The sequence below is a fragment of the Mastigoproctus giganteus genome, chromosome 5 (genome assembly GCF_048544385.1).
Source record: "Mastigoproctus giganteus isolate SK-2022 chromosome 5, ASM4854438v1, whole genome shotgun sequence".
Taxonomy (NCBI): domain Eukaryota; kingdom Metazoa; phylum Arthropoda; class Arachnida; order Uropygi; family Thelyphonidae; genus Mastigoproctus; species Mastigoproctus giganteus.
In genome coordinates this window covers 167,973,957-167,986,967 of record NC_143579.1, presented here as the reverse complement: position 1 = coordinate 167,986,967, position 13,011 = coordinate 167,973,957, and the positions used below count along the sequence as shown (strand labels likewise).

The 13,011-nt window shown below is 39.2% G+C and overlaps 1 protein-coding gene across 1 annotated transcript in view; it reads left to right on the top strand.

Annotated features, from left to right (window-relative positions):
- The window catches only part of LOC150085822 (uncharacterized), a 145,118-nt gene that overhangs the window by 47,518 nt on the left and 84,589 nt on the right, over positions 1-13,011 (top strand). Inside the window, exon 2 of the mRNA XM_090374706.1 lies at positions 5,611-5,719. Coding sequence (XP_090230832.1) covers positions 5,635-5,719 — 85 coding nt within the window. The 5' untranslated portion in view covers positions 5,611-5,634. The remainder of the gene's footprint in view (positions 1-5,610; positions 5,720-13,011) is intronic.

Here is a 13,011-nt window from a genome sequence, read left to right as displayed (position 1 = left end):
GTACCAAGTGCATAGAGTGGTTCGTTGTGTCCGGTTACTATTATTATTATTGTAGCTGTAGGTTGAGGAACTCTCCTACTATCCTGCCATTGTTGAGGATCGTCGCTTTCTGGAATTCCATGTAAGTGTTCACTGGGAGGCCTATTGCTGCAAAGTTCTTATGGAGGCTCTTCGGCACCATGCTGGTGGTTGACACAGTGATCGGGACGGTTATTACTTGTTCCATATGCCACATATCTTTGACTTTGTCTTAGGTCTGAGTAATTCTGATCTTTTCCTCGTATGTTTTCTGGAGGGTATTGGGCACTGCTCTGTCGATCAGGTAGGTAGCCATTTCTTTCTTGTCAAAGAGGGTTATGTCTGGTCTATTGTGCGGGATCGTCTTGTCCGTCCGAGCATAGTCCGTGAGCAGAGGTCTCGAATATGGCCAGAGGCTCGTGCTTGTAATACGATAAACTTTCTTTGAACAGCTGGTATTTTTGCACTAACCTGACGTTTTGCATTAGCTTCTATTATCCTGGCCACCTCGTGTCTGCGCGTGTACTCCGTCTGGGTGATCACACTGCATCCTCCGGTAATGTACTGGATTGTCTGTGGGGCGTGGCATCGTCGACATGTGTCATATGTTACTCGTGGGTCTTTGGCGATGTATTTCCTATATTCCTGAAGGATTCATGCTCGTCTTGGAGGCGAACATGAATCCTTCGGTCTCAGGGAAGAGGCTTCCGTTCGTGAGCCAAGCGTTGGAAGTCATCTTATTTATGCAGTCTTGATGGAGGTCATTGTAGTGTCTGCCATGGAGTGTCTTCTTCGCCCATTTTTCTGTCTTTGTTTCTTCTGTCTGTGTGAGTGTTGTCTGCTTGTTGAGGTTGAGCGTTGTGTGCTGTTTGTGTATCTTTCTAATGGCTTGGTGGATTGGTGCTGTGTTTTCCTGGAAGTAATCTCGCATTTTTCTCTTGTTCAATGAATTCAATTAATCCCCTCCTTCCATCTTTACGGGCTATAGTCAGTCCCTCGATGGCCGACTTCGGGTGGTGTTAGTGCCTCTTGATCATTGTTATCCTGTTCAAACTCTTAATCGCCTCTAGTTCGGTGTTGGTCCAATCTGTGGTCTCGAAGGAGTACGTTAGTACTGAGACTGCATCAGTGCTTATGGCTGTGACCATGTTCCCGCCATTCAACTTTGATTTTAGTAGGCTTCTCAAAATTGCATCCTGATGTCAGCGCTGAACTGTTCAGTGATCTGGAGTAGCTTTTGGAATTGATTCTCGGTTTCGGCCTAGAGTTTGATGTCATCCATGTACATCAGGTGAGAGACGAAATACAGGTTTTTTTCTTCTTCTTTTAGGGTATATCCGTACTTTCTGTTATTGAGCTTGGTGGACAGTGAGTTAAGTACTAGACAGAAGCATAGTGAGGTTCTGTCTAGTACTTAATATCTCCCTTCTTTAGGCTTGCTCCATAACTGTCAATATTGACGCTGCAGTTATGAAAGAATTCATTGTCATTTGGGAAGGAACTACGATTGACATTCCCCAAATCGATGTTGCTCGAAGGAGCTGTTCCTGAATGTTTGTCACTTCTGGTCTCAACAAGGATGTCACTTGAGTGAAGCCGTTTGACTGATTTAGGAGAAAGCCTGTCAACCCTTCCAAACCCTTCTGGATAAAGAAGGGTGATATTTTTCTTAAATGATTTTTCCAGTAGAGTGAACTATTAGGTATCGAGGTATTGGACCTGATATTTCTTTAGCCTTCTGTTCCTCTGCCGAAGTCACTTTATTTGGGCCATTGACTGAGTTCCTAGGGACCGCACTGGGGTTCCGTAAATTTTATAAATGCGCCCGAGAATGGGATGCTAGGACTACCCAGGGACACTATACTTACACAGCTGTCAGCCTGAATCCTGTTCTCTCGGACCATGAAGATAGAGGCATGGTATTGACATAGTTGACCTTTGCAAGCGAACCCCCAAGCCGATTGATCCTGGGCAAGCCATCCCAAGACAACCGTCTTGTCGAAGCAGGGGCCAAAGTGGTATGTAGAGGCTGAGCCCCTCAACCAGAGTTTCCACGGGTCAAAGCACGGCAATATGACGGATTCCTATGGTGGTAACCTGGAACAGACTGTGGGCGTCGAATCCCATTGATTTTAATCTGCAGGACCAGCAGCATCACCCCCTCATGCAGGACCCCTCACGTAAAGGTTCCCACGTCAAGGGGGAACTCTCCAAACGAGTCACAGGTGCATCGCGCTGACTAAGCTAACACGGAGTAGGTACAGAGAAAAAAAAACAAAACTATTAGATTAGGGTCACCTAGAAAGTCACTTCAACTACCCATGTATATTGTGTCTGTAAATTGCGTGTGTTCTCTGGTCTGGACAGAATCCTTTTTCTGGACGAAAATCCCCAGATTTTCCAGGGGAAAAACCTTGCTATCTACACCGAAGACCGACTAACTCAGCGACGAAATGAAAAAAAAAGTCTATAAAAATTATTCGCGGCATCGACGGGGTTCGAACCTGGGCCTTTTTCACCCGGTTTGGGAGGACGGTGACGATACCACTGTGCTACCCACGCAGACGTATTTACGCAGAAGACACATATGGTCTGTGTTGCTTGGTAGATGAAAACAGCGCCATTTTCATCCTGGTATTACTTTTTCGAACTTTTCTACTGCGCCATTCGTTTTCACATGGTGTGGACATCATACACTAAAAATTCAGTCTTTGATTGTTTCTATTTTCTGTCTTCAAAGTTCTACATATTAATCACAATCATCCTACTTCAGAAAGATGGAAAAAACGATAAATTTATTTATTTAATACCGATAATTCTTTGCAAATTATTTTAGTAGCGAATGATTTAAAAACCAAGAAATTCTAGTTTTATTTGCTTTATATATATGATGCGTCAGATAAATGACATTTTGTTTGAATATCAGAAATGATGTAGTTTAAAATTTGTGTAACAGATTTAAATTTGTGTTATCAGTAAAACACGTACGTGTGTGTGCTTTACTGATTGAGCCTGAACAACAACTACCTAAAATAAATAAAATTTAATTGATAATAGCTCAATTATCAATTAGATTACCTAACAACTGATAATTGAGCAGCAGCCGAGTGGTCATCTCAGACAGAAACGACCATGTATCCGTTTAACATTCTCTCTGAAAATTACTTTTCGACAAGATCTTATGCAAAAGCAATAACGCCGTATGGACAAAATTTCAGCACAAGCGATATGCCCAATGGATTCTAATTTGTAAAATTGTGGAATTATCTGTGTTAAATCTCTAAACGAAGGGAAATAAGCTTGACCCAAGAAGTAATGGACTGCTGAAAAGTCTTCGATAATCATTACGGTACACGTCATCTGCATCAATTAGATTAGATGTGATAGAAATTTGTTAAATGCCTCAGAAAACAAGGTAAGCAATTCGCTTTAATTGTTGTCCTTCAGGAGGCAAATTCTGAGGTCTTAGGTTGCACATTTTATACCAGCGAAGCTTGCTTTCACCACTCAGGTTACATTAACAGCAAATACCATAAGGCTCTTTGTGTTATCTTAGCGACATTAAGCTCTTTGCTATCTTAGAGACTGATCCTGGACGGTGGCTTATTGTAGATGATGGTTCTTTGTGCTGCCTTAGTAAGTGTTCTACAAGTATATGACAGATGGCGGGGATGCTTAAAGGTGGCTGGCACAATAAATGTAAAACAATGCATTTATGTGTGTCATATTCAGGCTACAATTATTGCACTGGTTTTCTTGAATAACATGTTAAAATCTGAAAGCTATTTAACTTTTTCCAAACACTTTTTTTCTTCAATTAACTGGATGACAGATCACAAAGTACTTTCAACAAAATGGTGCTACTAACCACACCTTCCATGTTTAAAAATGGCCAAGACTACTTGAAGTAATCAGTGATCGTGTTATCTCAAAAGACTTGTGCCACCATGATCATTTGGTTAACCACTTGATATGATTTCGATAGATTCCTTCCTATGAGGCAATCATGGTACACTCTTTGGGAACATTATCAACTTCTTAGTGAGAATCACATTTTGTTTCTGTCATTGAGTAAATATTTGTTCACATTAGCAGACAAAAAAATTTTCAACATCTGCTGTGCTTATTTACATGCGCAAATTTCATCCACATTTCTCATTTTCAGAAAATCTTCTATACCTTAAAATTTTTAACACAGCAAATGAATCCTTATTTGTGATATTTGAATTTTCACTATTTTAAGTAACGAGTATAACTCATTTAATTTAATTAGGAAATTCCATACTCATACAATGTTTGTATTACGAGTAAAGCTGGTATTCAGCCCATTATGTCGTTATATTCCACGTATCCTCATACTAATAATCACCTCCAAATCCACGCACAGGAGTGTCAAAGCACGAGCTGGGTGACCTCTGCCTTTCTGCAAGAATGATTTGTTACTCTTATGATGTATGCAAAATCTCGATGCAACGTTGCATAAGCTATAAAAAGTCATGTGGTGTTTTGATTTTATGTTCACAAATCTTTAGGATTATTAAAATACACTCCTTTAAAGCGCCACTATAATAAGTGATAAACGACTTGTTATAGTGGTTCCAAGTTTCAGTAATACGGTTGGTGTATAATAAGTGACAGCACGTATGAAGAATATGGCAGTCAAATATTCTTGCTTATTACATTCTCTCTCTAGAAAGCCCTTCCTGGGACAGAGCAAAAGCTACACTTTTTTTTCCTGGTGTGAACTGAACATATGGAGACATCCTTACACCTCCGCAAAACAGGATACTAATAAGAGTGTATTCCCTTCCAAAGCCGTATTTATAGAAACGGCTGATGCAATACCTTGCAATTACTGTCTGATGCAATAGACGCGTTATAGATGCAATAGAAGCGTAATACCTTTGCTTTGGGACAAAAAAAAATGACTGTAATCAAATAATATCTTATACATTTCACTACAAACGTTACCTTTTTTTAAGGTGATGCAGTTTCTTTGTCTGCCACTGTAATTGGCTTATATCCATAAAAAGAGGTAAAAAAAAAACAACGAAAATATCAGCCTTTGAATGAACTTGAATTTTTCACCAATATTTATTAACTTCATATTAAATTTAAAAAAATCCCCTTAAACTAAATTCCTCTCCTTCCATTATGAGAGTTTAATTGCTTTTTAACCTATCACTTCATTGTGGTTTTCATCCAAGAAGCGTAGCTTTTGCTGAAGTCGCATGCACAAACAACCTTAACCATAAGTACATTTTTTGTACAATTAAAAACGTTCTAAAAGATCACGGAAACATTTCTTGTCTATTGTTGGATAAAAGAGAACCACCCAAAGACTCGGAAAATAGATAGTGTGTGTGTAAAAATATTGGGCGAACTATAATACATAATATTATTCGTAAACTGTTCTCACCAGTTTACGAATAAAAATAAATAACTTCTCGATATTGTCATCGGTTAATCACATATTATAAGTAATGAATTCTTATATTACATTGTGCATATATCTTTAGAAAACTATAATCGAAGATCACGAGGTTATAATATCATCACAGTTATTTAATGCCATTTATTTTGTTTACATAGCTCCGGGTCCCGACCTTCCCCGTGATGGGCAACACCACCATCAGTCTTTTTGGGGTAATGTTCAGGTTGATCGTAATCCTTTACTTGGCACACTCCTACACGTCTGCTGGTAAGTAAAAAAAATTCAATTATTTGATTTTTAAGATAACATTTACAGTGATTTCTATTAGGAAGAGTATTTAACTAGCGTCGAGGTGAAATAACGGAGGAATGGGTATTACGACGTTAAGCCTTAGTGGCCATAACCTTCCACCTCTGACGTAATATGCTGTCACTGAATGGCACGGTGGATGCTGCCTCATCTTCCTCGAGCCTTGACCGACTTCCACAGGCGGCTGGAAGCCTTGATGATGGCAAAAAGCCGTGAACTTCAGCAACAGCATCTAGCTTTGCAGTAACCAGAAAGTGCATCCTTAAACAAATAACTGAACTACACACGCTGCACTTTTTATACTCGTATCTTCAGCAGGTGAAAATTAAAGATTTAATCGAAAAATCACAACTATTTTGTATTCCTTAAAAATAAGGAAATAGTCTTACCGCGATATTAATATTAAAATAGCTGCGAACAAAGGGAAAATAACATTACAGCATATAATTTTCAAGTATTTGCCAGTGAAATTAATATTGAAAGACGCACTAATCACAACTATAGTAGATTCGTGGGAACGCTATTAAATGCAAGTTCAAAATCAGTTGTGCTGAACAGGAAACGAAAACTGCCGTTCTTAATGGTCAGCAACTATTACATAAATTGCACATCACGAATACCTATTTTTAAACTAGCCTTATCAATTATAAGTTTAACACTAGTGAAACCATTCAGTGTTAACACCATGATGCAAATATTATCGTAACATTCTGCAAAATCTGTGGGCCACTTTCTCGTTTCCTTTTCTGCTATATTACGATATTTTTATTTATCATATGTCTTTTATAGCACACATAGAATCAAATTACGTGATATATTACGATAAACAGACCCCGACAAGACATATTCGAACGGGCTTGTTGTTTCCAGAATAAATTATAAATTGATTTTTAACAACCACACAAAACCAACCAAGTCAGAGCCTTCTAGGTTGGTTGGTTCTAGAATTTTCGCGAAGGTAACTAAGTCCAGATGGCGTCACTATAATATACGCAATTACATATCTTTTTCGGTTAGTTTTTCTGCTATGCCTGATGAAAAATGGTATTTTTGAAATAAATCAACATTCAGTCGAAGGCCTGTTCCACAGAGTATTAGAAAGAACGACATCATCTAATGTGCTACCTGAGAAGACGAATTTACATGCGAAAAAAGCCCCAGACTTCTTCAAAAAAATTCAAGTTAGTCGATTTTGCACTAAAGCATCTAAAACCACGAAGCATCATGCACTACAGGGATGTCCAACCTTTTTTTGGCTAGAAGCCAAAACAGCTAAAAATGCTGAAGGTCGCGGGTTCCATGGGTTGCCACGTCAAGCGGGTTGAGAGCCGTAATGGTAAATGGTAAGGCTAGCTCCTTACCATTAATTATGCACTTTTCGATTAATTTGATTTTTGTTTTCTACATTTGCATTTACAAGTTTTTTTGTTTTTTTTTTTTGTACAGTTAATAATTAAATACGATAATCCACCAATTATTACATAACACCAATAATATTCCTCTTATAACAATAATATTAAGAAATTCTGAGGAAGATACATAAAACATAATAAAGCCATATAGAAAAATTGAAATTTTTCAAAAGTCAATATTTTGTGACACGCTACTTTTAAACACGAGAGACGCATAACACCTGAAGGCTGCCTAATTGCCGCGGGCTGCACAATGTGAAAGAGCGGGCCGCAGGTTGCTCACCCATCATGATTTCTGTCCACCCACACTGAGTAGACAGAAAACATGGGATACCTACCTAGTAACAGGTAGGCCCAATTACTCCCGGATGAGGGCAGTCACACGGCGACGCATTGAGTCCACTAGTTCACGAAAGCGTTCCACAGGTATTTCCATCCATGCTTGCTGCCCAGCTGTCCATAATTCCGTCGCATTCCTGGGTAGAGGATTCGAAGTTCGAACGGACCTCTCCACAGCATCCCAAAGATGCTCCGCAGGATTCATGTAAGGTAAACGGGGAGGCCATTCTATGGTGATAAAATATGAGGAATGCTCTTCGAACCATGTTCTAGTCGCCAAGACTCTTGGGGATGCGTATTCTCCTGCTGGAAGAGTCCATTGTTCTATGGGTGCACAAGGACCATGAGGGGATGCACGTGGTCTGCAAGGATGGACATGTAAACTGGAATGTTCAGAGATGCGTCTAGATGTAACAGAGGTCACAACGTGTACCAGTTGAACACGCCCCAGACCATTACCGACCGTCCACCTGCCTGAACAGTTCCTTGTTGACATGACGGGTGCATAGCTTCGTGCGATTTCCGAGAAGTTAAGTTATTTCGTTTAAATTATTTCTGGGGTATAAAGTTATTTTGTCAGCTCGAAATAACTGGAAACGGGACCCATCGGACCAGAAGACCCGTCTCCAATCATCCAAGGTCCGGTTCCGATGTTCTTTCGCCCAGTTGAGGTGTAGAGTGCCGTGTCGTGGTGTTAGCAATGGGACTCTGGTGGGTTGGCGGTTCCCATATCCTATTGCGGCTAATGATCGCCTGATCGCTTTGGAGGAGACGTTTCTGGCACCTTCCTTGTTGAAGTCGACGGTGATTTGTGCCACTGTCGCTCTCCAGTTGGCTGAAACAATGCGAGACAGAAGTAGACGGCCACGTTCATCCACCACCTTTCTCCTCCCACAGCACTGTCCACGATGAGATGTTATTCCGGAAATTGCGTATTCCCGATACACTCTTGATACTGTCGAACAGGGATAGTACAATTTCGGTACCACCTCCGCGATAGAGTGACCCATGCGTCGGGCACCCACTATTATCCCTCTTTCAAAGTCGGTTAACTCACGACGGTTATCCATACTGACATCGAATTATCGTCCGTGAATGAAGTGATGCGTGTACCTATATACTCGTACCTGCGAAGCGGTAGGTTCGTCCACTAGCGAGAGGGGTGACAGCGTCACGTTGCCCAGAAACCAGATATCCCATGAATTCTGTCTGTTCAGTGTTCTGTATCTTTGTGAATTACGTGCGTTCTTCTACGGTAAGTTTACCTGCCTTGTGGACAGCACAGCGGTTATAATAACTGGCTTTTCACATCGTGCGGAAAGGTATAGGCTTGAATTACGTCGAGACGGGAGGAACTTTTATGGGCTTTTTTTCTACACCGTAGCTGAATTAGTTGGTATCAGATTACATAGTTTTGCCTTTCTATCTCTGGACTTTGCTTGCTCCAAAGCACATAAAGCTGTGAAGGCATCACTTATTCATGTCTATGTTAGGTGCATTAGAGCATAGCAAAACAATCACAATCCATCTTGCAGATGAAAAGCAAGTTTCCGGAACGGAAGGAACCTTGTCACCCATGTACTCCAGACCGACTAGCTGAGCCACGGCGTTAATAAATCCATGAACGTTCCTTCCATATTAACGAGATTCAAAAACAGGCCTTTGACGTCAGATATAATAAGCTACTGAAGCCCAATACTTTCCAGGCGACTTCATTTTTAAATTTAGTTTGGGAATTATCTACAAATCCTCACGGTCACTTAAAGCACAAAAGGCATAAGTACTATTAAAACATTTCGTTCTGACTTCAAAACATAGAATTTTTCTAGTTCTTTTTGTTTATTATTGAACGTCCTTTCGATTGTAATTTTTTTCTGTTACCACAAATTTGGAACCAATGCAGGATAACGTCTTAAAATAAGAGAAATCCCAAATCTGAACACGTGCAAGCTCTAAGCAAATTAACAACAGTAACTTGACACCTGCCAACAGCATGGTAGCATCTCACGCTAAACGTGGACGACGGATGCTCACATCATTGAAGCCAAGAAAATTAAGTAAGGCTTTCTGAATCGTGCGCACACGATTCAGGAACTGCACCACACAATCAATAAAAATAAACTGGCAGAGATTTATAGCTGTGGGCAATTTCAAGGGGGTGATATATGCAATTTATTTAAAAATTTGTCAAAAATACCTGAACTTTTCAAAAATACCTGAAAATACCTGAATCGAAAATGCATGATTTGCTCTTTTCACTATTAACCTACTGCTAAACTTCAAAGATCACATGACTGAAGTTCTGCGATAGGATGCAATCAGAAGCTGCGGCCGGATTTTTTTTTTTTTTTCAAATATTGTAGTTGTTTATTGTAAACAAGTCGAGCCATGTCTAAAAGATTGACTTTTCACAGTGACTTTCATATATCAAATCTTGGAATTCAAATTAACGTTTAATAAAGAAATCTATTCTCACCATGTGGGGAGCACACAAAAAGTAAACCTTGTAGAAGAGAAAGGGACCAGATATAAGATCGACTAACACATCCTGACCTCTGATTGTAATTCAGTTGTTGAATTGCTCTTCTTTCTTGAATTTCAACTGAGGAGAATATTCTGTAGATTACTGCAAGAATTCATAGAAAGTATTTAAAAAAAAATTCAAAATAGCACACAAAATAAAAGAATTCATGTTTTTTTTTGTGTGTGCTATTTTGTTGCCTATAGTGGGATTACGATACACAGTACCAAGAATCAGAAGAAACTGTAACATGTTAAATGGCGATGCTATTGAATTTGCTCATGGTACATCGGAAAACTTTGTCGCTCATAATTATCGCCACCACGTGGTTAACGATACTCTATAACATTTAACATAACCTAAAACTATCTAATGCAGCTATATAACCAAAACTATCTAATACGCATCTATACAACCAAAAACTATCTAATATACTACAACAGATCAATAAGGCATGATGCTAGCCGGCTTCAGAAATAAATCCCATTATTCGCTGGATTGTATTTACTGTGAGTCCATTGCAAAAGTCATAGAACTTTACAAGATCTCAAAACTGCTATATATCAGATCTTCACTAGACGGATTCTGACACCAGACCTCCTTGGATCTTTCTCTCCACATTCTGACTGCTGGCAAAAGACAACAGCTTACTTTTCATATTCCCACATTTCAACTTGAAATACAACAGAGAAGCTTTCTTATCCAAGGAACTTCTCTTACCACTGATCTTAAGCTTGATCTCACTGCAAACTCCAAAGATTTCTTACAGGTTGATCACAGAGTCCTGCAGGCCAGAACATTGTCTAGCTGACTGAACAAAAGCTAAGTTAATTGCTGCTCTGCAACTCCAGACACAGCGACTGTTTAATGAATAACTCTTTTATAAATGTCATCTGTGTAACATATTTTTGTTTGTTCTTTGTAAATAGTATTTGTATTTCAATATAAAAAGCATAAACGTTCTGTAAATAATGTATGGTATTTCCACGAAAACTGTGTAAATATTTTCTTGGAGAAACGTTTGGCATTTTGCACTCTCAGTAGTAATGTCCAGTTGATGGCCTGGCCCAGTCACTCAAGTAATTTTAAATTCCGTTAATTTATGGACTTTTTTTTGCGCGTGTGTGTGATAATATCGATGATAATACCATACAGAGTTAATTTCTGTAGCCCAAAACAAGTTGAACAAATCATTTATTCTGAACAAAGCAATTTCCATAAGCAGCATTTCTTCGCAACTGAATTCAACTCATTATGAAGAAAATTGACCTTCTGATTAATATGTCCTGTTGTTACGTTATTACCAAACAGACAACAGATTCATCATATTTATTAACACATCCAAATTTTAATTCTGAGCGATTATTCACGACCCCGCTGCAATTTATAATTTTTCTTTTATTATTGTACTGATGACTCACAGCCTATTACGAAAATAATGAAACCAGGTGGCAAGCGAGCGTGCGTGGTGCGTCTGAAGGAATTTTTCATTACGTTGAATACCACAGTGAGTATTACCTTATCGTATAGCAATTCCAGAATGCGGAAAGGGGTCGTGAAAGGTAAAAGCGTTGTATTTATTTTATTTTTGCGCATAAACATTGCCTTACTTGTAATTTAAACTAGTTAAGACTGATTTATTATTTAATAACGAAAAATAAAAATCAAGCAAAGAAGTTTTCATCACCGACGAAAGAAAAGTGTCTTTTGTTCCCCTACAAATGAAGTTCAGAATGGCACAGCAAATTTGTTTCAGTAGAATAAAGTGATTATAACAGCCTCAAAACTCATATGTAAAAAAAATAAAATAAAACACAGAACATCAAGTGTTTAAAAAAGACAAGTAATTTACGCAGTGCGTTAATACAAATTGTACGGAAAAAAGAAATAACTGCTGGATTTCTATTTGTCCGATGTTCATGAAATTTGGTTTGGCTCAACAAATATTTTTACCAAATCCAAATACAAACAATTTTTCAAAAAATATCCGTCCACTGGGAGTCCCACTATTACATACGGACGGACAGACGGATATGGTGAAGACAATAGGCACTTAGCTTACCTAAAAATGCTAAGTACATCTAGGCAGTGACATTAAGTCACCGCCCATATGTACTCAGCACCATTTGTTGATAAAATAGTCCAAACTTAGCAAAACACTTGAGATCCATTTTATGGATCCTTCTCGTGATTGCTATTTCGTCTAGTTTGGCATCCATCAGCTAAAACTGTGAGGCGTCAGCATATTTTGTCAATTGAGCGTATTCTTTATCGGTTTGTCTGTTTTGCTGGAGTTAACGGAAGAATAAAACCGTGTGATCCTCAATCAAGACCTTCTAACTTGTCCATGGTGTGAAAAACATCACAACTGAATTCTGGGATTTAAAGCCAGGCGTGTTTCAAACAGCATTCGCAACCACTGTGCTACCGCAAGAATGATAAATAATATATGGTACTTACAATGCAAGTTAAGTGTGCATTATGCCTTTGTTTAAACAACGCCAACAGTTGCCCTTACCAACCTCAAGCTACCCTTGTGGTTGATTGTCGTATGGTTTCAGGTGCATCAGCGACTTAGCCGTATTGCACCGCATATATTTTGTCTGTAAATTGCATGTGCTCTGTGGTCGATTTGTCGCCACTCTTGTGTCTGATGCATCGCTTTGCAAAGCCAGTTGTGTTTATAGTGTTGGCATCGTAAGTTGTATGTGTGTGTGTGTGTTGTCTGACTGGCCACTTATTAACCAGCCAGAAGAGATTGCAAGGAAAGGTCACTTTTGTCCTCGTTCCTGCCGCGTGGAAGAGGGCCATTGTGTGTTATCACAATGGCCCGCTTCCACTTACGGAGCTTCCCCGAGACGGAAAAGGGACGGAACACGTCCAGCCCTTGAGAATTAGCTCAAATTCGAATTAACATTTTGGCTATCTCCCGGAGAATGGAGATAGTCAGTGTTGAATAGAAAAAGAAACAGAAGTGA